Below are 26,184 nucleotides of genomic sequence, written 5' to 3'. Positions count from 1 at the left end.
CTTTTGCTGGTACGTTACAAAATGTGGGGTATATAATGGGGTAAAATGCAAGCTTTGTGACTATTTTCAGAAATTCCATAAAAAGCGTTATGTTTAGCATTGCTTTGTGGTTTTGTAGTTTGCAGTAGAAAGATGTAATTACTTGCTTTAGATTCGTCTGAATGTGTGCTTTCAGAAAATATATGGTTTTCTAGGGTCTCTATACTGTTAGGGGGTCTTATGGTGCATAATGCACATACCAGGTGCTTGTATTGTAGCAGTCAGAGTGTCATATGTGAAAATTCATATGTACTATTTTCATTTGGGAGATTTTTGTGGGGTAAAAACACAGAAATATATATTTACCCCCCAAAACCATATATTTTTTGGAAAGTACACATTCTACCGAATCTAAAATGAGTACCCATGCCTTTCTGCTCCAAACTACTGAGTCGCAAGGCCTTCCCAAAATTGACGGTTTTGGTGAAATATCTGAAAATTGCCTCAAAGCTTCGACTTCCCAGCACCATATTACCCATGTATCATTACGTACCAAGAAAAAGCACCCTAAATATGATTGCCAGGGTTCCTCCAAACAGTTTGGTGGCCATTGTTCATAGGTTTACCAAAGTATCTTGCATTTAGAGGCCCCAAAATGAAGTTAGCGCATATAAATAGTCCTGTAGGTAACTTCAGCTAAATCAACACATTGACTGCATTTTTTGTGGGGTAAAAACACAGAAATATATGTTTACCCCCCAAAACCATATATTTTTGGAAAGTACACATTCTACCGAATCTAAAATGGGTACCCATGCCTTTCTGCTCCAAACTACTGAGTCGCAAGGCCTTCCCAAAATTGTCGGTTTTGGTGAAATATCTAAAAATTGCCTCAAAGCTTCAAATTCCCAGCACCATATCACCCATGTATCATTACGTACCAAGAAAAAGCACCCTAAATATGATTGCCAGGGTTCCTCCAAACAGTTTGGTGGCCATTGTTCATAGGTTTACCAAAGTATCTTGCATTTAGAGGCCCCAAAATGAAGTTAGCGCATATAAATAGTCCTGTAGGTAACTTCAGCTAATGAAAAATCAACACATTGACTGCATTTTTTGTGGGGTAAAAACACAGAAATATATGTTTACCCCCCAAAACCATATATTTTTGGAAAGTACACATCCTACCGAATCTAAAATGGGTACCCATGCCTTTCTGCTCCAAACTACTGAGTCGCAAGGCCTTCCCAAAATTGTCGGTTTTGGTGAAATATCTAAAAATTGCCTCAAAGCTTCAAATTCCCAGCACCATATCACCCATGTATCATTACGTACCAAGAAAAAGCACCCTAAATATGATTGCCAGGGTTCCTCCAAACAGTTTGGTGGCCATTGTTCATAGGTTTACCAAAGAATCTGGCATTTAGAGGCCCCAAAATGAAGTTAGTGCATATAAATAGTCCTGTGGGTAACTTCAGCTAATAACTTCATTTCGGGGACTCTAAATGCCAGATTCTTTGGTAAACCTATGAACAATGGCCACCAAACTGTTTGGAGGAACCCTGGCAATCATATTTAGGGTGCTTTTTCTTGGTACGTAATGATACATGGGTGATATGGTGCTGGGAAGTTGAAGCTTTGAGACAATTTTCAGATATTTCACCAAAACCGTCGATTTTGGGAAGGCCTTGCGACTCAGTAGTTTGGAGCAGAAAGGCATGGGTACTCATTTTAGATTCGGTAGAATGTGTACTTTCCAAAAATATATGGTTTTGGGGGGTAAACATATATTTCTGTGTTTTTACCCCACAAAAAAATGCAGTCAATGTGTTGATTTTTCATTAGCTGAAGTTACATACAGGACTATTTATATGCGCTAACTTCATTTTGGGGCCTCTAAATGCAAGATACTTTGGTGAACCTATGAACAATGGCCACCAAACTGTTTGGAGGAACCCTGGCAATCATATTTAGGGTGCTTTTTCTTGGTACGTAATGATACATGGGTGATATGGTGCTGGGAAGTTGAAGCTTTGAGACAATTTTCAGATATTTCACCAAAACCGTCGATTTTGGGAAGGCCTTGCGACTCAGTAGTTTGGAGCAGAAAGGCATGGGTACTCATTTTAGATTCGGTAGAATGTGTACTTTCCAAAAATATATGGTTTTGGGGGGTAAACATATATTTCTGTGTTTTTACCCCACAAAAAATGCAGTCAATGTGTTGATTTTTCATTAGCTGAAGTTACATACAGGACTATTTATATGTGCTAACTTCATTTTGGGGCCTCTAAATGCCAGATACTTTGGTAAACCTATGAACAATGGCCACCAAACTGTTTGGAGGAACCCTGGCAATCATATTTAGGGTGTTTTTTCTTGGTACGTAATGATACATGGGTGATATGGTGCTGGGAAGTTGAAGCTTTGAGGCAATTTTCAGATATTTCACCAAAACCATCGATTTTGGGAAGGCCTTGCGACTCAGTAGTTTGGAGCAGAAAGGCATGGGTACTCATTTTAGATTCGGTAGAATGTGTACTTTCCAAAAATATATGGTTTTGGGGGGTAAACATATATTTCTGTGTTTTTACCACACAAAAATGTGGTCAATGTGTTGATTTTTCATTAGCTGAAGTTACCTACAGGACTATTTGTATGCACTAACTTGATTTTGGGGCCTCTAAATGCCAGATACTTTGGTAAACCTATGAACAATGGACACCAAACTGTTTGGAGGAACCCTGACAATCATATTTAGGGTGCTTTTTCTTGATACGTAATGATACATGGGTGATATGGTGCTAGGAAGTTGAAGCTTTGAGGCAATTTTCAGATATTTCACCAAAACCGACAATTTTGGGAAGGTCTTGCGACTCAGTAGTTTGGAGCAGAAAGGCATGGGTACCCATTTTAGATTCGGTAGAATGTGTCCTTTCCAAAAATATATGGTTTTGGGGGGTAAACATATATTTCAGTGTTTTTACCCCACAAAAAATGCAGTCAATGTGTTGAATTTTCATTAGCTGAAGTTACCCACAGGACTATTTGTATGCACTAACTTCATTTGGGGGCCTCTAAATGCCAGATACTTTGGTAAACCTATGAACAATGGCCACCAAACTGTTTGGAGGAACCCTGACAATCATATTTAGGGTGCTTTTTCTTGATACGTAATGATACATGGGTGATATGGTGCTAGGAAGTTGAAGCTTTGATGCAATTTTCAGATATTTCACCAAAACCGACAATTTTGGGAAGGCCTTGCGACTCAGTAGTTTGGAGCAGAAAGGCATGGGTACTCATTTTAGATTCGGTAGAATGTGTCCTTTCCAAAAATATATGGTTTTGGGGTGTAAACGTATATTTCTGTGTTTTTACCCCACAAAAAATGCAGTCAATGTGTTTATTTTTTATTAGCTGAAGTTACCCACAGGACTATTTGTATGCGCTAACTTCATTTTGGGGCCTCTAAATGCCAGATACTTTGGTAAACCTATGAACAATGGCCACCAAACTGTTTGGAGGAACCCTGGCAATCATATTTAGGGTGCTTTTTCTTGGTACGTAATGATACATGGGTGATATGGTGCTGGGAAGTTGAAGCTTTTAGGAAATTTTCAGATATTTCACCAAAACTGACAATTTTGGGAAAGCCTTGCGACTCAGTAGTTTGGAGCAGAAAGGCATGGGTACCCACTTTAGATTCGGTAGAATGTTTACTTTCTAAAAATATATGGTTTTGGGGGGTAAACGTATATTTCTGTGTTTTTACCCCACAAAAAATGCAGTCAATGTGTTGATTTTTCATTAGCTCAAGTTACTCACAGGACTATTTGTATGTGCTAACTTCATTTTGGGGCCTCTAAATGCCAGATACTTTGGTAAACCTATGAACAATGGCTACCAAACTGTTTGGAGGAACCCTGGCAATCATATTTAGGGTGCTTTTTCTTGGTATGTAATGATACATGGGTGATATGGTGCTGGGAAGTTGAAGCTTTTAGGAAATTTTCAGATATTTCACCAAAACTGACAATTTTGGGAAAGCCTTGCGACTCAGTAGTTTGGAGCAGAAAGGCATGGGTACTCATTTTAGATTCGGTAGAATGTGTACTTTCCAAAAATATATGGTTTTGGGGGGTAAACGTATATTTCGGTGTTTTTACCCCACAAAAAATGCAGTCAGTGTGTTGATTTTTCAGTAGCTGAAGTAAAGTCCTGGACAATTTGGATGTGCTAACTTCATATTGGGGTCTCTAAATGCCAGGTACTTTGGTAATCCTATGCACAATGGGGATCAAACTGTTCAGTGGACCCCTGGCAATCATATTCAGGGTGTTTTTTCTTGGTATCTAATATAGTGTGTGATATGCGGAGCAGCAAAATAAAACCTTTGAAGTGATTTTTCAAAATTTTGATACATTTTGATAAAAAACGCTACGTTCAGACAAGCTTTGATGTTTGGTAGTTAGGAGTAGAGAGACACAGTTACCCATTTTGGAATCGGCAGAATGTGTACTTTCCAAAAATATATGGTCTTCTGGGGTAAACATACTGTTTCAGGATTTTGTGGCCTTGGAATCAAAAGTATGCCGTTTTCTGCCTTCTGCTTTCAAAATTCGGTAATATACTGCCGGTAGTTTTTGCTGTACAGATGTCCTAAATCTTCCTAAAACTATACATATTTGGTATTGGCATGTTCAAGAGACATGAGGCTTTCCAAATCAGTTGGATTTTCATGCGTAAAATGAAATATTTTTCAGGTATAAGTTCATATATTGTGAAAAATAGGAATTTTTCATTTTTTTTTTGTATTTAGCACTATAAATCTTTTTGCAGAGGTGGAAATACAAGAAAACTCAGGCAGATTTAGAAAGCTCAGTTTCTCCCGAAAAAAACAATGTATAGTTTTCCTAGCTGAACTATAGGTTTCCCCTCAGAAAATGCCCCTAAAGTGAGAGAGCACAGAATGTTTCAAAAACGTCTGGCATTTCGCGTAACCAAATTGGTCAATTCTGCTGGCACTTAAAGGGTTAAAGCATTCATTGTTAAAATAACTGAACCAAAGTACCTGATGAAATCTATTCAATCAAAACCAAATATGCATAAAAAAAACAGAACTGGATTCTTTCTGTTATTTTGGCATTAACAGGTTAATGTATAGGTATGTGTGTTTCAGATAATCAAAGGGGGGAATGGAATTAATCATTTTACATCAGGACAAACAAGAACAAAAAATCAAAAGCTGGTAGTTTCTGATGTGCTAGAGCAGGTCTGAGAAGGTTGATATTACTATCAATAGCATTAAAATGATTACTGAAACAGACCAAGATCAGTAGTGTGCACTGAGAATTTGAGAGAAGACAAGGTAAAGGGGTGAGATGCACAATGATTAGTTTGAAGGATAGGAAGAGATCCAAGATAGATAATGCATATTGGATCCTCAATGAAGACAAAGTATGGAACAACAAGGAATAATCATTGGCTTGCAGATACAATGAGCAGAATTATATAGCGTCATGGCCCTTGAATTGATTGATTTGATTTAGCAGCCAGAAAATAGTTTGCCAACATGGCTGTCCACATTGGGAGCTCCCTCCCAGTTCAGTGTTCTTGTGCAGATTTTCTTGAAGTATTACTATTGTTTCCTCCCTGAAGTATGGACTCTCTTAGCCCCCACCCGATCAGTTATCAGTGTTTTCAAATGATAATTACCTGCCCTGTAGTGGCACAGGCATTTACCATTTAGGCCTATGTTGGGCCAATAGATTTTGTGCCTGTGACATGGAATCGTACGGAAGGGGAAACTCTGGCATTGTCCTAATTATCAAAGTGGAACAACAGTATAAGGTAAGATATATAATTGGCAGATTTAAGGAGTAGAAATCACACAATTTTACACACACAGTTGTACATATTATGAGGATATGCATTTCTTTCCTGTGGTTATAGATGTATTTATATATTGTATGTACATTTATATTTTCTCAATATGATCTTTGAAGAAAATAGGAACCTTGAACTATATTCTATAATATTCTGCAGAATGGATCTCTGACTGGACTGACACAATGTAGTGAAGGACTAGTTATTTTTACCCCTATCTATTATATCATACTACACCATATTTCTCCAGGGATTCCATTACTGAAGATATTTGATATTGCAGTGCTGTGGAAATCCCCGTTCCCTGATCCCACAACTGATGATATATGTTAATGAATTAGGTTCCTTAATCATTTTGAAAGTATGACTTTATTAACTTATCAAATAGTATTCACTATCAGTTCTGTAGCATGATACACTGTATAAGGCCTATGACACATGGGGCAGATATTTTGCCTGCTGTACCACGCCCTACCCCTTCCCATACAGTATAATGACAATTACCTAATTGCAACACAATGTGTGTGTGTGTGTATACACGTATAATGTTTTTTGGCTTATATCTAGAAACAATTAATTTTAAAATGCACCGCTTGAACCCTTTGTTTTTCATAAAATTCACAGGAAATCCCCCTTCTGCTTACATTTAGTTAGATAAATCAGTTTTTTTAGACTTGACTGAACTTGAAAATACATGGATAATGTTTTCATTTTCACGATGTGAAAGAACAAAACAAGACTTTCTGGTTCTACATTTTTGTACAACATTGTACCTCCTGTCATTAGTATTTATTATTAAGGCTTTCAAACAAATGAAGTGAAAATAAAGATAAATACATATTGTACCTAGTTCTTTGGGACATAATGATTTAAGTCAGAAGCTTTTACATCACGTTTACATTAATGAAATGCAGGTATGATTGTCGAAGGTTCATAAACGTAAAAGTTAAAGCTGTTTCGGAAGCAAGACAAAGGGAGCTTCTGTGAGTGGAATTTTCCATCAGGTTTCTGTCTTGACGCTCTGCTTGTTTTGTGTATTTCTTTTAGTTCAAATAAGTCAAGAAAATGCAGGCATGTGAAATCACACAGATTCTTCAGGAGTCAACCTATTTACTCCCACCTCTAAACTGGTCACCCACTTTGTCATTTGCACCTGAATTTTTGTTAACCCCATTCATTACAAAGCATTATGTCAGAATGCCTCAGAAACAGGTTCTTGACATATGAAAACTGGCTTGGCATCCATAAAAATGTTGTTACCATATTTATGTCATATATTTGTCATGGCACAACCCATTGTTGAACCACTATGCAGAGAAACCGACCTGGTTAGTGTGAAATGGGCTAAAACTAGCCAAAAAGTCCTTCACAATGTAATGATGTATCTGTGCTATAAAACCAGTGGTTCTGCATAGTTGGCCACAGGGACATAAAGGAGTTATTTCTCATTTTGGGTATTAAGGCAGTGCTATGAACCACCATGCTAATGTGCTTTCCAACAGATATTTTGGCTGCTCTAATGTATAGTCAAAGTGTGAGCAATATTATCAAAAATAAGTTTACATTTTATTCAGGTATATTATTAATGTTCAAACAATGCAGTTGAGAAAATATGGAGAATATGTAACAAAGTTATTATGCATTTATTGCTCTGTGTAGTTATAACTAGCAGCACTGATCCATGGGCTGTGGCCCCATGATTAAGTACCCTAGAGGTATAAAACGTAGAGCCCTAGGAGATGCATGTACATACATTTTTAATGTAAAAACTTATATTTTAACTGATTTTTTGGCCCTGTTGATTCCCCCGAGTGCCAGATAGCCCCGTTTTTCCTGTTGTAGAAACTGGAGACTAATCGCAAGGTGAAGAGAAGACAGATGATTGGGAAATTTTGAAATTCAGCATTATGTATATGTAGCTAGTGCCACTTTTATAAATACAATATGTGTAAGCAAGGAATTATATGCAAACAGTATGTCTTCATACTGCATTGATGTTTCAAAAAGAAGATTTTTAAGACCCGTATATATGCCAGTGGCGCACATGGTGAGTTAATCACTACTATTATAGCCACATTTTTGGGTGACCATCTTCAGACGCAGTGTTTCCCACAGTGATTGGAAGAGATCCACAGTGGGTAGCAAGGTTTGTTGCTAAAAGTATGCAAAAAAATATGTATTTTTTTTTTTAAGGGTTGTTAATCCTAATAGTTCTTTTCCATTCTTTTTGTGCATCTAGTGTTCACCTTGCTAAAAGACTCCTGCAGATTGAGAGACAGAACTCTTTGTTGATTAAAGAAGTGGAGCAACAGAAAGCACATGCAGCACAAACTTTATTGGAGGTAAGCCAGCTATTCTCATTAAATGACTGAACAAAACGGGTGTGTGTTGCATGTCCTTTTTTTTTTAGTTAATATTTTATTATCTTAAGATGTTTAAGATTAAAACAGTTTTGCCCTTAAGACATTACCAAAAAATGGGGTTAATAAGAGAAATATGACAACCTTGAACAGCCAGTTGACAATTTCTTAAAGATTGCAGTTTGCATACTTTTCATTCTGTTGTGTCTGGATATTTGTAGTTTTTTTACCTTTTAAAAGAGAGCCGAAATCCTCCAGGCTATTTTTTGTCAGTTCGTGCTTAGGCCTGCTCTTTGATTTCAAGCCCTTATGCACATATATATATATATATATATATATATATATATATATATATATATATATATATATATATATACCGTATATACTCGAGTATAAGCCGTCCAGAGTATAAGCCGAGGTACCTAATTTTACCTCCAAAAACTGGGAAAGTTTATTGACTCGAGTATAAGCCTAGGGTGAGAAATGCAGCAGCTTCTGGTAAGTTTCAATCAAAAAATTGAGGGTTTCTGCTCCCATTGGAGATGCCGGCGTCTCGTTTTTGGATGCCGACGACCATTCTTGGATGCTGGCGACAATTCTTGAAGACTATTCTTGGACGCCGGCGACTATTCTTGGACGCCGGCGACTATTCTTAGACGCCGGCGACTATTCTTAGACGCCGGCGACTATTCTTAGACGCCGGCGACTATTCTTAGACGCCGGCGACTATTCTTAGACGCCGGCGACTATTCTTAGACGCCGGCGACCGCTTTTGCCCTTGACCCGAGTATAAGCCGAGGTAGAGTTTTTCAGCATATTTTGGGGGCTGAAAAACTCAGCTTATACTCGAGTATATACGGTATATATATATATATATATATATATATATATATATATATATATATATATATATATATAATAAACTTTGGTTATCCGCACTCCACTGTGTTCAGCAAGCTACCCAGGTGCTACTCAAAAAGCGCATATTTAATATAAGTCCAAGGTGAATGAATGCACACTGGGAACCCATCGACAGGTTTACTTTAAAAAACATAATTTTATTCAGATAATTAAAGAACAGGCCGACGTTTCGGTCCACCTCTAGAACCTTTATCAAGACCATAACACACACACACCACCTATGCTGCTTCAAATGAAAGTTAAGCCCCTCAAGTCTAAAGGGGTCACCTCTAGTGTGTTGAGCTTTTTTATGGCAAAAAAACATCTGCTGCTATTTGTCTAGAATATAATCTAATGTATGTGTTAAGAGTAATGAGGTCCCCTCGCAAGCACCAAAATTGCACTGAATACTCAAGATATGTCCACAGGAGAACCTCTCCCCGATGACCGACCAAACACATAAGCGAGCCCATGTCACCATCCCAGGTTGTCAGGGACAGCTAAACAAGCAATGGGGCCTAAGAGGAACGTGAAAGCCAAGGAGCACTCTATTAAAAAGAACTCCAACCCAGGCATACTAGTAAGATCACTTTAGAAATGGCCAACAAGCACTCTGTTAACCAGAAACATGCCAGTAAGATCACTGCAAAAATAGAATAATTTTGAAAATATTTTCTTCTTTCCCATTTCTCTCATGTTGCTTGTCTCTGCCTTTCTGAATTCTGTACAAAAATCAAAGGAGGCCTGTGCATTCTATCATGAAGGGCCCTTACAGATCTGGGCCCTCCAGGATTTTTCCAGGTATGCCAGTGGGCCAGTCCAACCCTGGAAAAGCGACACAAGAAGAATAAACTGAGTCAATTTCCAAACGCTTCAGGCTTATATTTATAAGCCAAAGGCTACTTTTGTTGCTTCACTTTGTTGTGTTCCTTGGAAAGCAACTCGCAAGTGCTATTTATTTTTTACTATTACTTTTTTCAGTCAAAGTAACATTGATCAAAAGTGACCTGACAGTAGTAGTTGGTATGCATAATAACGTTTGTAATGTACAGTACTACAAAACAGGAAATCCACTTGGAACCTTTCTTACTGTGGGCCATCAAAATACTTTGCATTTTGTTGTGCCTGGCAACAGCAAAGCTGGAAACAAGGAAGCTATATTTTCTTCACTGTTTGCATTTTATTAAAGTCAAATGTTTCCATTTGGTTTCCATTTTCAAAGCTGGAAAGAGCAAACTCTTTGCTGAGTCAAGTTCAGCAGCCATATCAGTACCTGATTGAGTCTGTTCGTCAGAGAGATACCCAAATTGATTCACTGAAGGACCAAATTTCTAAGCTTGAACAAGATGTCACGTGAGTACTTTTTATACTATATATCCTTAAATATTAAACCTTGTTTATGGATTTTTTTGGTTAATATCAGAAACACACAAACATGTCTCAGCTTTATATTTTTGCTGTTCTCAGAACAGGACTACTAATGTGTTTTACTTGAATATAAACCATTGACATTGGTCAATTTCTCCATATTTACATGTAGGTTTTTTGTGTTGCCTTTTTGCATCATCACTTGCAGATGGTACAAGTTTTATACAGAGCTGCCTCCCTGCCTAGAACCTATAAAAGCGCTATGACCTTAAATGTCACCAGGAGATTGTTGCATCAAAATAGAGTTTATTATAATTATCATTTAGCTATACCACCATATTATACATAATTCACATCAGCCCATGCACCACTGGAGCTTAAGATCTAACATCTCTATCACATTAATACACATTGGTCAGTTTCATCAAGAGCCAATAAAACTTCCTGTATGTTTTAGAGTTTGGGATGAAAGTAGAGAAAAACTGAGGTGAACCTGAAACTGTGTTTATATAAAGATCTTTAGACAAAAGCTAAGAAAGGTGCTAAAACGGAAGCAATTCAGGGCAAAACCAAAACAGCTGCTAGAATAGTTATTCTCTCATACTTATACTTCTTAAAGTCCCCTGACACCATAAATGATTATATATAATGAATAATATTATTGCTTCTGAGAGCAGGTATTGGGGAAGTAACGGAAAAGCTAGTTGAGTTTGCAGCTAGAACCACAGACTAAGCCAGCATTAGTGGATGAGGTATTTGATTAGGTCACTGCTATAATTATAATATAGTCTATAATTTAATTATAGTGTGGATTCAAAAGCAAGTTAAATGTTGCCTCACATGACATGTTTGGTGTTCAGTACCTGAAAGCACTCCTCTGTTGCTACCACCTAGTATAGTGTTATGTCTTGAAACTCAAGCACATAGGCTATTTTGGATGCCAACCTAAAGCCAATAAAGGGTATTAGCATGCCAAGAGTATTGGCACTTGTATGGGGCCTCCAAAGGGCCTTCCCAATCAGTATCTCTCTGAAAGTCTGCCAGATGTTAAGCGGTAAACTGAGGGCACTCAACTGCAGACTCACAGCTGCATCAATAGGGTTTAAATATTGTAGATGTGGGAAAAATACATTAGAGTTTATATAATAGTCTACACACCATATAAATAACACAATGCACAAAAGTGGTATGATTTTGCAATTGAATATTCATTTTACAGAATATATCAATATAGCATTCCAGCATACTTAACAATATTCATCATATAGCATACAGAAGTAAATTAAAAGAAAGTGAATAGTGTTGGGCAGAATGAGAATTACCCCCAATTTTTTGGCACAAGCCTTTGTCAAGGGGAATCAGCCACATACCTTATCAATCATTGTTGAAAATCTAGTTGCATGAGGACTGCATTGGGGGGTTGAAGTTGTCCTCACCCATAAGTCTCCATAAGCTCGTAGCGGCTTAGCCCAGTTTGGCCTTGCTTGTGGGTGTCCACTCATTTCCACCACCTCGTCAAAGTGGATGTTAAACTTTATGGCCAGCTCGACACTGCCATAAAGAATTCAACTATTACAGACCCAGCCAGATGCTCCTGTGCTGTGTCAGTTCAGTCTTGATAAGATATCCTTGGCTATGTGTTTTCCATTTTCATAACATTAGCTTTCTGCCAGTTTTATTTTACTATAGTTTTAATAGTCTGTAAAGGACTATGGCATATGGAGTGTTTTGAAAAGTTAAGGTGAAAATTATTGGCAGTCCAAAAGATCAATATACCATCATCACTTCCCATAGAGATATATGGGCAATATGCTACCTAAGCACTGCAAAGCTGTGACAAAACGTTGCACTTTGGCGGGGCAGGGGGGTGAGTAGTAAAGTTAGTTTTGTGTTTTGCTAAATATGTTATAAATAACAGACATCCTAAAGATTTTCTCATGCATGGTTGAAAGACCAGTGTTTAGTCTACAAATGCTAAGCTTGAATTTGTTTCTGTTGCAGTTATTGATAGTTATTCCTGTAGTTATTTTTGGTTGACTTTGTTTTCAAAAACATCACTGACATTTTTTAACAGTCATTTACAATAGCTTTTGTCACAAAGGAAACAAAGGTATCTGCCCCTTTCTATTTATTTCCCTCGGTTGTCTTGTTCTCCTCGTACATAGGCAATAAGACGATAAGTCATAGGATCAAAATGTCCATGTTTCGGGGCCTAATTCCCCTCTAGCTTTTATCTAAGGTGTTTCATGTCTTATCTGTATCCTGAAAAAGTTTCCAAGACAAAACTCAAATACATGTCTTGTGCCATTATCCTAAATGTATTATTATACAAAAGATTAAATTGGTCCTCACAATACATCATAAGCTACTCTAATTAGATTTTTATCACTGTTGGGCTGTGTACAGACAGGCATTGCTCCTTGTAATTATGCACACAAAAATAGGTCTTAAAATTTGTGTGTATACCTGACTTATTGTGCAGGGCATTTCTGCCATAAACTATACCCCATATAGCATTTCTGCTGGGGTTGCAAGAGTAAGAAAGAAGAAATTAAGGATACCTTGCCAAGTTAACCATCACTATACCCACAGGTAGGAGTAACTGTACTTGGGCCCTAGGTGTGCCCCATGGCAACAATAATCTGGAATGAATTGGAGTAATTGGAATAGAAAGGGGTTCTTTGCCAAATTTTAAACCAAGCCCCTTTTGTACGACTTGCCAGCTGAATGAACATGTAACAGAACCGTATGCCTCTGCCATGAAGTGTCAACGATTTCTCACAAATCCACTGCTAAATATATGTGGTTACTTTTACGTATTTGTTTGTGCTACAAGCTCTAGCTCTTTCCTCTTAAAAATGTACGTAAGCAACTGTATTGTGGAAAGCAGACATCCCAAAAAAGCAACTAATTCTTTATATTTGCTGCATTTTAAATTTAAAAAAATATTGCAGTACACATGTGAAATATAATAATTGTATACACCTAAATGGAAAAGTAATCTTATAATCAATTTTAAAGCTAATTTGTAGTCTTTATATATTTTCTGCTTATATTTAAATGGAACATGATTAATATAAAGGATATTGTACCCTTTGCTGTAGTTTATAAGAAGTCCCCACATAGTAATGTGACCATATAACAACTTTTATACAAGTCACGTAACTCTGAGGTGGCTTTTAATATGGATAGAGGATATTTTGTTCTTTATCATTTACAGCTCGTTGTAGATTTACCCATAGTTAACTCTACAGAGAGCTCTTTCCTTAATTCATGTTCTTCAAAACCACTGCCCCCTTCACTTTGTTCACTGGTATGTACCAGATCCTTGAGAGGGCCATAGTGGGAATGTACAAGGTCAACTACCAAGGTCATTCTCTTTCTTTTATTTGCTGCCTCTCTGTTGCCCTCTGTTTTTAAACATATGTGATGTAAGGAAGTAAATATCAGGAATTTATTATGTCAGTGTCTCACCCAGGGGAAAATTTATATCTCAGGTTTTATAATGTATTTTCTACTCTGAAAGCAGGTCCACAATAGTCCGCAATGGTGTAGCTACTATACAGCAGACCCCATGGCTGCTGGCGAGCCTGGACCATGGGGACTACTATGTAATACTTGGACTAGCGGGGGTTGGGCCAGAATGCACTTGACTGGGGATTCACACAGGGCCCCTTAATGATTTTTTTAGGGGAGCCCTTTCAGTTATAGTTACGGCACTGGCTAATCCTTCCTCCCCATGTATGATCAGAGAGCAAAGATTCGGAATTGTATTATTGCAGAACAATGCTACTGAACTGCACTGATGGCTAATATACCATAGCAAAAGAATGTTATTGCCTGCCCAAGGCTACAATGACTTTTAATATCCTTTTAAATGCATTAGGGGATACGCCTCCTCCTGTATTAAAATTGTTTTTAAATAGTAAAATATTTATTGTCTTGGGTGTATTCTTATTTTTTTCTACTTTTTCTTGAATCTTCCAATTTTACCTTACACACAATAGAAGTGTTGTGTACAGTTGGATAACCTGATTATTTATTGCAGTGTAAATCTTTCAACAAGATCTGCAAAGTGAAAAGAAAGGGCAACATTTATTCACCTTCCTTTAAGCACACCTTGTGTAGACACAATCTATTTGTTGTACGGATGCCTAGTTTCATCTGCTTTATGATCGACATGTTGTGTTTTTTTCAAAATATTTTTTATTCATATTTTTATTTGTGTTTTAATTTGGAGGACAATGCTGCCTTTACAATAGCAATTTTGTCAGAGTAGTGAGGATTAGTGTGACTTGTTATTATAACCATAATAAAAAAAACAATATAAATGGCAGGCTTTCCTAACACGTAAATCGGTAGAGATAAAATGATTCTATACTGTATTAGGATAACTAATGACCGTGCTTCTATAGATGTCTTGCAAAAGCAGCCTTTACTGGTCTTTGTGCAGTAGAACTTCTATTTTCATTATATTTCTGCACATTATTTTAAATCACAATGGTATTCTTTGCTCATACAAGTCCATTGTAAGGAACTGCTGTGAATAATAACATTGACAGTTTCATACAAACATTCCCTTTGTTTACTTGCTTTCAAATGCCATTTACTTTTAATTTTATTTTTTTCACCTTTTCTTCAAGTGTCATAATAGCCTACTAACACTAATGCATATGCAAGAGGCAATATGAGCATGGATTTATTTAGAATACTGTATGAAAGTTTTACATTCTCATTGCCATTATGCTTTGCCTTTTGTGAAAAGTTGAAGGTGGCCATAGACGTAGAGATCCGCTCGTTTGGCGATGTTGCCAAACGAGTGGATCTCTCCCCGATATGCCCACATTGAAGTGGGCGGTATCGGGCAGATACGATCGGATCAGAACGGAGGCCAAACGGGCGGTCTGATCGCAGGACTGCATCAACCAAAGATGCACCTGCCCAATTGACATCTGCCCGACTTTTCGGCCAGATATCAATCGGGAAAGCCCGTCGGGCTCTAAACATGGGCCGATAAGCTGCCGAGTTTGTCTGTCGGCAACTTTTATCGGCCTGTGTATGGGGACCTTAAATTGTATTACAGACTGGCACCTTATTTAAGACACAAAGCTAGTGAATATAGCTGGCAACTGCCCATTTTTCTACAGTCATAGTGTAAAACTGCAAAGGTTCTAGTAAAGGCATTGAAATGGAACTGAAACACTAAGGGGGCCTATTTATTATGCTGTTTAAAATGAAATTGCCCGAAAAGCAGTGTAAAAAGCTGTTTTTATGCCATGTGAATGCCAGATGTGCCGCCATTATTTTACACTGCTTCAGACCTTTGTAAGTAAGTTCAGGCAGAAGTCACTCAAAGAAAAAGCACATAAATTGCCATTTTTATGCATTTTTTGAAACAAAGATTTGTGGCAAATTACCCTGCCGCTTTTTTACACCACATAGTAAATCTGCCCCTAAGTAGAAGTCCCTCGGCTGTCCCTAGCTTAAAGGACCAGTAACATCAAAAAAATTTTTAAAAAAATTCGTTAGTATACAACGAAAAATAAACACCAAGACAAATTAAATTTTTAAATTGCAAAGCCTTTATTAAGAAATAACTTACCGAAACTCCACTTCCTGTCCTCTTCAGAAACGGCGAAAGGGCGACCATCCTTCCTGCAGTGATTGATTTCTCCTCCCTGGCTATTCTCCTACTCAGTCCATGTCTCCCAGCACTCAGCGCTGTGCTCAAGGTAGAGAGTCGGGACAGCAGCAGCAGCATGTCCAGCAGCAGCCCCCACAGCATCCCATCCAACAGGTCCACGAGTCCACGAGTCTGGAGGCTGCATGCTGCTGCAGGAGAAGGTAAGGATTCTAGAAAGGAATCCTCCGCTGCGATTGCGGCGACAGCAGCAGCATGTCCAGCGGCAGCCCCCACAGAATCCCATCCAACAGGGCCCGCTGCTGCCTCCGCCGCGGAGAACAGAGTTACTTCAGGGCGGCTTACAATCAAGGATAAAGCAAGTGGATGTGCCGGCGGCTCCTCTCCCCCTTCAGCTTCTCAGGTCACTTGCCGTGTAGCCGCCTCCTCCAGCCGTCGCAATCAAGGATACAGTGAGTGAATGTGCCGGCGGCTCCTCTTCCCCTTCTCAAGTCACTTGCCCGTGTAGCCGCATGCTCCAGCCGCCGCAATCAAGGATAAAGCAAGTGGACGTGCTGGCGGCTCCTCTCCCCCTTCAGCTTCTCAGGTCACTTGCCGTGTAGCCGCCTCCTCCAGCCGCCGCAATCAAGGATACAGTGAGTGAATGTGCCGGCGGCTCCTCTTCCCCTTCTCAAGTCACTTGCCCGTGTAGCCGCTGCCGCCGCGATCGCAGCGGAGGATTCCTTTCCTGAATCCTTACCTTCTCCTGCAGCAGCGTGCAGCCTCCAGACTCGTGGACCTGTTGGATGGGATGCTGTGGGGGCTGCTGCTGGACATGCTGCTTCTGCTGTCCCGACTCTCTACCTTGAGCACAGCGCTGAGTGCTGGGAGACATGGACTGAGTAGAAGAATAGCCAGGGAGGAGAAATCAATCACTGCAGGAAGGATGGTCGCCCTTTCGCCGTTTCTGAAGAGGACAGGAAGTGGAGTTTCAGTAAGTTATTTCTTAATAAAGGCTTTGCAATTTAAAAATTTTATTTGTCTTGGTGTTTATTTTTTGTTGTATACTAACGAATTTTTTTAAAAAAAATTTTGATGTTACTGGTCCTTTAAAGCCACACTGTTAAATCAGTTGCAGAGAGAAGACACATGATGTAGACTTGTGGGAGGAGCAAATGTTTGTAACCATTGTCTTTCCGTCATGCACTATAGAAGAGCCCCAGTGACGTGCAGTTTTGTAACAGTTTCTCTTTATATTTAAGGTATTTATGGATAAATGGGTTTCAATCTGAATAGGCTGTGAGATATAATACTAATAGTAAAACAGAAACTTAGCTTAAGCTAAAAAGTTAATATGGGTATGGCATTTAGAGAGAGAAAAATATGACATTGCCATTTCCCATTAGATTCTATATAAACAGCCAGTTCTTCATGTTTTATAGGTTTACTGTTCTCTGTAATATTCTGTAAATTATCTTGTACTTTATCACTATGCTAGCTCAAATTCATACTGATGGCAAAATGATCCTGTTTTATTGGAAGATATAGTTGGTGAAACAGTCCAAGGTCGACGCAGAACTTTGCTGCAAAAATCTCTTTATTCACACAACATGTTTCGAGCAAAATTGCCCTTTGTCAAGTGTACAAATTACCAATTAACACACCATCTTTATGGGAAATAGGTGGGAGGGGAAACGAAAGTGGGTGTAAGAGTTACAATTTTATTTAGGGAGTTAACCCATTATTTGCCCCCCGGGTTAACTCCCTAAATAAAATTGTAACTCTTACACCCACTTTCGTTTCCCCTCCCACCTATTTCCCATAAAGATGGTGTGTTAATTGGTAATTTGTACACTTGACAAAGGGCAATTTTGCTCGAAACATGTTGTGTGAATAAAGAGATTTTTGCAGCAAAGTTCTGCGTCGACCTTGGACTGTTTCACCAACTATATCTTCCACTGAATGCCAATACCAAGGACGAGGTATAGAAACAGACCTTACAGGTTAGAAAAACAGAGGGGATAAATACCACAGCCTGTGGAAACAATAGAAGCTTTCATGATCCTGTTTTATGTCAAGTTTATATACTTTTATGGCATGGGGATCAAGATTCTAGAAACACTATATCCAGAAATCCACTGTAGACAATCATTATTGTAACAGCACCCTAGTATTGAGTAAGGACACAAAATAAGCAATTACACTAAAGTTAACTAATTAGAGCTCCACTTTCTACCACTTTGGCCACTCCAAGAGAATTTTGTATTGTATAGATATTTGAAATTGTATTTTCCCACCTTATTTGATGTTGTGCAGTTGTGATGTGCATCATTGGTAATTACTGGAATTTCTGGAATGATCGCAAGACAAAACAAAAAAGGCAAACACACAAAGTACAAGTTTTCATGTAATACAAAAGAAAATGTTTATTTCAAGTCAGTGTAGGAAGCAGGTGTTCTGCTTGTGTTGCACTGTTTTATATTCATGTTGACTAGACAGGCAGCTTCAGTACACACAGTGAATTTTCAATAGGTGCTAACTTTCTAAAGAAAAAATGTACTTCCTTTCTTTCCATTCTTTCAACCATAAAATTGCACAGACTTGCATATAGATGGGGTGCAATTTTATGAATTGTGTTTTGGACCAGATCACTTAGAATAAACCCCTGCAATTTGTCAATTTCCCAGCTGCCCCAAGTCATGTGACTTGTGCTCTGATAAACTTCAATCACTCTTTACTGCTGTACTGCAAGTTGGAGTGATATCACCCCCTCCCTTTCCCCCCCCCAGTAGCCAAACAAAAGAACAATGGGAAGGTAACCAGATAGATGGGAAATTGACAAAATGTCTAGCCCCATGTCAGATTTCAAAATTGAATATAAAAAAATCTGTTTGCTCTTTTGAGAAATGGATTTCATTGCAGAATTCTGCTGGAGCAGCGCTATTAACTGATTCATTTTGAAAAAAAAAATTTTTCCCATGACAGTATCCCTTTAAGGAAACTCGCTTGTCAATCCTGGCAACGCAAGTCACAAGCATGATACGACAAGTAAATATTGGCATTCATAAGGCTGCTCAACATACCTGGCAAAATTGTTTCTGAAAGATCTAAAAAGCGTAAGTCCTATTATTTCTATAACAATAAACACAAGGGGCAGATTTACTAAAGGGCAAAAAGACTAACACTGGTGAAGATTCGCCAGCGTTACTGTTTGCAGGGACTTTGCAGATTTACAAACAGGCGCAATCGTCACTTCGCTAGTGAAGGAGATAGGTGCTAGTGGTTATTTGCACTCTATCACCAGGTGAATTTTCGCTCTGGCGAATGGACGTTACTCTGCAAATTCACTAAGATGCGGATTTTACTGAGCCTTACCTCTTTCACCAGACTTGCCTTCACCAGGTCAAACCAGGAGAAGTGCATTGGAGTGCATAGATCTTCCTCAATCCTCTGTCACTTACATCATATTTTTTAGTGGAAAAAGTCCAAAAAGCGCTGACGTCTTTTCGTTTTTCAGAGTGATAGCCTGCAAAAGTCCTTAAAATTTTTTTCTTGTAATCGGGTTCACCCATACATTTTCTAACTTATGGAACATTAACTATACAGTGGGCTCATGTGTAGGGCATTATAACAACTCTATTTTCTTTATTAAGGTTCCCTGGACTTGTGTAATGTAATGTATTTGCTGCAACATATACGTCCATTCAACTTTAAATTTCCCGCTGTATGCAAATTAGCCTGATCGAAGACCTCTAACGAAGTTGCACTCTGCAGAATTGAACGCTATCGCATCTTCGCTTTGATTTGCTCGCATTGCCAAAGTAATGCTAGTGAAAATTCGCCAGCGTTCCGGACCCTGGATGAAACATCGTATTTTAATAGCATTGTCTGATCGAATGTTTGGCTGGCGAAGTGTTGCGATGGCTGCAAAGACACATCGCTGACGAGTTTTCGCCGCTTAGTAAATTTACCCCTAGGAAGGGATTTCAAGAATAGGGTTTTTAATAGGCGAGTTTTGTACCTGTCTCTTTAAAGATTGATTTTACTGACCGTTTTATTATCAGGATTGGCTAAAAGCATTTAGTTTCTGCAGACTGACTTGGCTATGGCTTACAAATGACTTGATATAAAAAAGAAAATCCCATGCTTCTACAAATATGTCCCAGGGTTTTGCAGGAAAATTTGCAAACTTTGTAAACACACTTTGAAATCTACAAAGGCATTTATGCAGAGGGAGAAGTACAATATTCTGGAATATTGAATTTCAATTCTTGAATATCATCGATATTATGATATGGGATGATTGGAAGCAAGCTGTACATGCTCGACAGCCATCAAATTTAACTGAACTGGAGAGATTTTGTATGGATGAATGGTCAAAAACATCCAGAATCCAGGCACTCATCAAAGGATATAGGAGGCGTCTAGAGTCTGTTACATTTGCAAAAGGAGGCTCAACTAAGTATTGATGTAGAAATTGAGAGGGTGTTTGCCGCACCTTCTAACCTAATGCCTGTACCTCGGGAGGTCCCTTGGCCGAGGGTCTAGACACCTCGGTATAGATGTGCTGACTACTCCTATGTAAATAGAAAACTGATTCAATGCTCAAGGGAGAGACAAAAATCGGAGTACATGACGTCGCACAATCTAATAGTGGCCTTATATTGTGTCTTTCAATATTGAAGTGATCAACTATGATTGTACAAAATAAACATTGTGATTTTTGTGAACGTGTCCTTTGTGTTTATTGCGTGGAAAATAAGGTGAAACTCTTATAAATACATGGTGAGTAGAAATGGTTAAAGTGCATAATGCTTAATGTGAGCAGGGTGGCGTACTAGAACCCACGACTCGGACGTCAATTTAAGAACCAGATAAAAAATAACTTTTATTTACTCCTTTTAAAATTCATGGACTGTGAAAGGGAATTAATTGATGAAACCATTAAAAACAATTAAAAGAAAGGGTGGAAATTCGATCCAATGTACAAGTGAAATGGGAGTAACAGTATAAAATGATTGGACTGTTCCCATGTGGATCTTACATCACCCGTATCCCTATAATAGCTGAACAGTAATTGGGGGTACTCTGAGGACTAGATTGGCAAAGGTCAGTGATATTCAGAGAGGGTGGGTACTCAATCAAATTTTGTTAATATGTTACGATTATGTATGTCCTTGGTCAAAATTGCAACAATGTAAATAGAGATTAGGTTTGCTACAATGTGCCTTATTTTGATAGGTGAGAGAATACTATCTCATGATCACGTGGTGTCTCTTTCATCTGACATATGGTGAAGTGACGTCCGGTGACCACATGACACCAGTGAACCAATCGGTGCGCTCGTGAGGATTCAAATATCGCGAGAACACGCCGCCATTTGCCTTTGAAAAAGCCTATAATCGGCGAAACGTGCGTCAGGCACTATAGCTCCGCCGCTCGTTTAGCGGTTTAAGATAGGGGTAAAAGAGGAATCTAAAGGCAGCGTGCAGTGGGGCAGAGAATTTACAGGGGGGTGAACGGAGGGTACGACTATCCCGTGGTGGTTCAGAATCCGTACGCGCATTGTCTAGCCGACTTGTCAGTAGGTGTTGCCTTTTCAGTGTCTAGGGAATAGGCCATACATCATAGGTGCCTCTGAGAGGACACAGTGTTAGTTAAAAACGACGTGCACACCATACTGTACAGTGGCTGACCAGCTCATCCTTCTAACAGAGGGGCCTGTTGTTATAACTTACCTGTAATACTATTGGCCTCTGCTGCGCTTGAGGACACTATACTGAACCGTTCCACTATCAAACCCCATTTCTCAGAGCGAGTTTTCGCACCCACCCTCTCTGAATATCACTGACCTTTGCCAATCTAGTCCTCAGAGTACCCCCAATTACTGTTCAGCTATTATAGGGATACGGGTGATGTAAGATCCACATGGGAACAGTCCAATCATTTTATACTGTTACTCCCATTTCACTTGTACATTGGATCGAATTTCCACCCTTTCTTTTAATTGTTTTTAATGGTTTCATCAATTAATTCCCTTTCACAGTCCATGAATTTTAAAAGGAGTAAATAAAAGTTATTTTTTATCTGGTTCTTAAATTGACGTCCGAGTCGTGGGTTCTAGTACGCCACCCTGCTCACATTAAGCATTATGCACTTTAACCATTTCTACTCACCATGTATTTATAAGAGTTTCACCTTATTTTCCACGCAATAAACACAAAGGACACGTTCACAAAAATCACAATGTTTATTTTGTACAATCATAGTTGATCACTTCAATATTGAAAGACACAATATAAGGCCACTATTAGATTGTGCGACGTCATGTACTCCGATTTTTGTCTCTCCCTTGAGCATTGAATCAGTTAAGTATTGATGTAATATCTCTGTTGGGGTGCCCAAATTTATGCACCTGACTAATTTTGTTATGATGCATATTTTCTGTTAATCCAAAAAACAATGTCACTGCTGAAATACTACTTTTTCCATAATGCATGTTATATATTAAACAAAACTCCAAAGAATTTAGAGGGGTTCCCAAACTTTTTCATACTGTATAGTTTCTATAAGTCTGGTTTCATTCTTCCACTGTTCATTGCATAAGCTGGGGAAATGAAGTATAAGCTTAAAAAGTTGTTTTCATAAATGCTAAAGAAATAATTAGAGAAATAGTTTTTTCGTGCTTGTGATTTCTTAAGGGCGTTAACCTGATTATAAGCTAAGTGACAGCAGTTATCATGCAGGAAAAAAATGAAATGTGACTGAGTTCATTAGTTAGTCATACCTGATGACCTTTGTTTAAAGCTTACATAAAAGACTATTGTGCATGCAAGTAAAGAACATTTTGACAGGTGAAATGCCTTTATAATTTAAAATAGAGGAAGGGCTAAAACAAATGTCGCTGTTAGCAAATTTTTGCTTATATAGTCAGAAAGGTGGACTTGTGCAACAACATTTACAGGTGACATTTGTTAGCAATTCCCAAACTACATTCACACGATATTTCCAAAATTCTGTAAATATAATTAGCAATTCTACCAGAAAACTTTGTAAACCTGCATTTACAATTCTCAAATATAAAATAATTGTAAAATAATGTCTATGGGGAGGCCCATTAATCAAAGGTTGAATTTCGAATTCATGTGAATTTTTTTGATTCGAATATACTCACAATTCAACTGGGAGGTTATTTAAGAAAAAATGTGAATGTCTAATATTCTATAGAATGGTTCTTGCCTGGAAATTTGAATCGTATTCGATTCATATTTGATTCATATTAATCTAGTTTTTCTCCCGAAACAAAAAACTTGAATGTCATTAAGGCTATTAACATCTTCAAATGGCTCAACGGACCTCTGCTATTGACTTGTGCATGAATTTGTCAGGTTTTAAGTGGCTAATATTGGAATTAGGACTGTTTCTATGGTCGAGGCGTGATAAATCTCACATTCTAATTTACATTCGAATAGGGGGATTAAAATTTCGAATGTGTGAATTTTGAAACTCGAAAATTCAAATTTGCTATTCAACCCTTGATAAATATGCCCCTTAATGTCTAGTATCTGAATTAAGAATCGGGTAAGTGTCTGGAAAGTGCAACTTGGAAAATGGGTTGTCCTACTTCTTGCATTATAAATAAGGGTAAATAATTGGGGTGAATGCTGAACCCATTCAGTCACATCAGAAGATGTGATGTATCCTGTAAGAATCCATTTGTTGCATTATCTGTTGCAGTGATCAAGGAATTTAGCAGCATTGATTTCCATTTCCACTTATTTAATAGATTTACTACACTTGGGATATTTACCCCATGCAACTATATAGCCACAATGCCCTGATGGCGGCAAATAAGTAAGTAAAATGGTGCTCTCAATGATCTTTACATGGTAATAAATGATTTCACCCTCACAGGGACCTTTGTCATGAGAAAGGTCCTTCTGAGAAGCAAAAGTTATTTTTAAACAATATTTGACATCCCATAAGTGCAATGTTTCAGTTTTCTGTACTAGATGCATTCAGGTTGTGACATTAGGAGTTATCTAATAAAAGGTGAAGAGTTTTCTATGGATCTAATCACCAATAGTAACCTATAACACAGCTTGTGGGTTACTGCACTTGGGCAGTGGCCTAACTACAGAAGCAGCAGACCCCGTAGCCACAGAGGGGTGGAGGAGATTGTGTCCATTTTCTCTACTGGGATGGCGCAATTTGTTTTTTTCTTTTTATTACATATGGGAGTATATGTTTATATGTTTTTTCCTAAAAATCTGTCATCTGAGGGACTGAAACAAACCTTTTTTTAAAAAAAAAATCTTTTCGCTATTTATTACATTCTTCTAACACTTCATTTATTTTTGTTTATTCAAGATTACTTTTATATTAGCATCAGGGCCATTGTATTTGAGTGAAATGGACTGCAAAACTGCTGTACACTGGTGACTTCAAAAATGTATTTTTAATAACATTTCAACCCTCACTTGATAATGTCAATATGAAATAACTGCAGGATTTTAAAATTAATTTGCAGAGATCTGTTTTCACTTTGACATGAGACATGGGCCTTATTTCTGCTGATCAGTGTAAAAAAAACAAAACAAAATTAAACGATTCCATGTTCTATGGCAATAAAACATGAAAACTTCTAAGGAGATGAGTACTTTATAACTTGTTGACAGGCACTGTAAATGTGAAATATATAAAATTTAAGAATATATTCTGACCCAGTTTCTGCAGACCCCTGGGAAAAGGATAATCTAATTGTCAGCACCTTGGAGAGCAAAGCTTACACTTTGTTGGCAGCAGCATATTTTTAATGCAAGGACTGACACATGCCAGTTATTTACCTCTTTGGCTAAGACAGATGCTTATAGTTAAAGAGGCCCATTATACTAAATACAGTTGTGTTCAGAATAATAGCAGTCAATCATTACTAACCTTATCAATCACTGTTTTTAGCAGAAATTATATTTCTACATTGCAAATAATTTACGAGTTGGTGTAGAAGACTTATGGAAAACAGTCAGACCTAACAGGCATGACATGCATGCTGCTGATTATGTGTAATTGAATCATTAATTGAGGCTTGTTCAAAAGAATATTGGCTTGTTCCAAATAATAGCAGTGTGGAGTTCAATCGGTGAGGTAATTTATTCTGTGAAAAAACAAAGAAGGTCTAAAGTAACCTGCGAGTACTGTTACAATTAGGTGACGCCTATGTGAAGCCATCATCAAGAAGCACCCACAAAGTCCTGTTGTTGAAAAAAACAGCACATTGACTGGCCTAAATCCAATAGAAAACTTATGGGGTGTCATAAAAATGATGTTTTTGAGGCAAAACCAAGAAATGCAGAAGAATTTTGGAATGTAACAGGTGTCAGAAGTTTGTAAACTCCATGCAACATGGATGTGCAGTAGTTCTCAGAAACAGTGTTATACAACTCAATATTAGTTGTGATTCAAAGGAAAGCCAAATCTGGAAATATTTTCCAGTTTATACAGTAAATGTTTGAGTGTTTAAAGAAGATTGCAGACACTATTTTTGTACAGCCTAATATTTCCTTTTTTTGTAAAGAAATAACACAAAAGTGATAAATTGTTTTGATTTGGAATAGAATGTGCATTATGTGCATGTATTAACATAGTTGCATAATAACATAGTAAGTGAGGTTGAAAAAAGACAGATGTCCATCAAGTTTTTTTTTTTTTTTTTTTTTTTATCTGCCTGCTAGTTGATCCAGAGGAAGGCAAAAAAAACCATCTGAAGCCTCTCTAATTTGCCTCAGATGGGAAAAATTCCTTCCCGACTCCAAAATGACAATTGGACTAGTCCCTGGATCAACTTGTACCATGAGCTATATCCCATAACCCTGTATTCCCTCACTTGCTAAAAAGCAATCCAACCCCTTCTTAAAGCTATCTAATGTATCAGCCTGTACAACTGATTCAGGGAGAGAATTCCACATATTCACTGTAAAAAAAAAAAAAAAACCCTTCCGAATATTTAGGCGGAACCTCTTTTCTTCTAATCGGAATGGTTGACCTTGTGTCAGCTGGAAAGACCTACTG

At 38.0% G+C, this 26,184-nt stretch overlaps 1 protein-coding gene across 7 annotated transcripts in view; it reads left to right on the top strand.

The window, feature by feature from the left end:
* The window catches only part of pibf1.S (progesterone immunomodulatory binding factor 1 S homeolog), a 96,490-nt gene that overhangs the window by 52,821 nt on the left and 17,485 nt on the right, over positions 1-26,184 (top strand). For 4 of the 7 annotated variants that reach the window (XM_018248340.2, XM_018248341.2, XM_041583177.1 and 1 more), the window contains exons 14-15: positions 8,108-8,210; positions 10,351-10,481. In XM_018248340.2, coding sequence (XP_018103829.1) covers positions 8,108-8,210; positions 10,351-10,481 — 234 coding nt within the window. 7 annotated transcript variants of the gene reach the window in all.

The sequence above is a fragment of the Xenopus laevis genome, chromosome 2S, assembly GCF_017654675.1.
Source record: "Xenopus laevis strain J_2021 chromosome 2S, Xenopus_laevis_v10.1, whole genome shotgun sequence".
Classification (NCBI taxonomy): domain Eukaryota; kingdom Metazoa; phylum Chordata; class Amphibia; order Anura; family Pipidae; genus Xenopus; species Xenopus laevis.
Note: the sequence above shows the minus strand (reverse complement) of the source record. Positions and strands in the feature narration are given on the sequence as shown.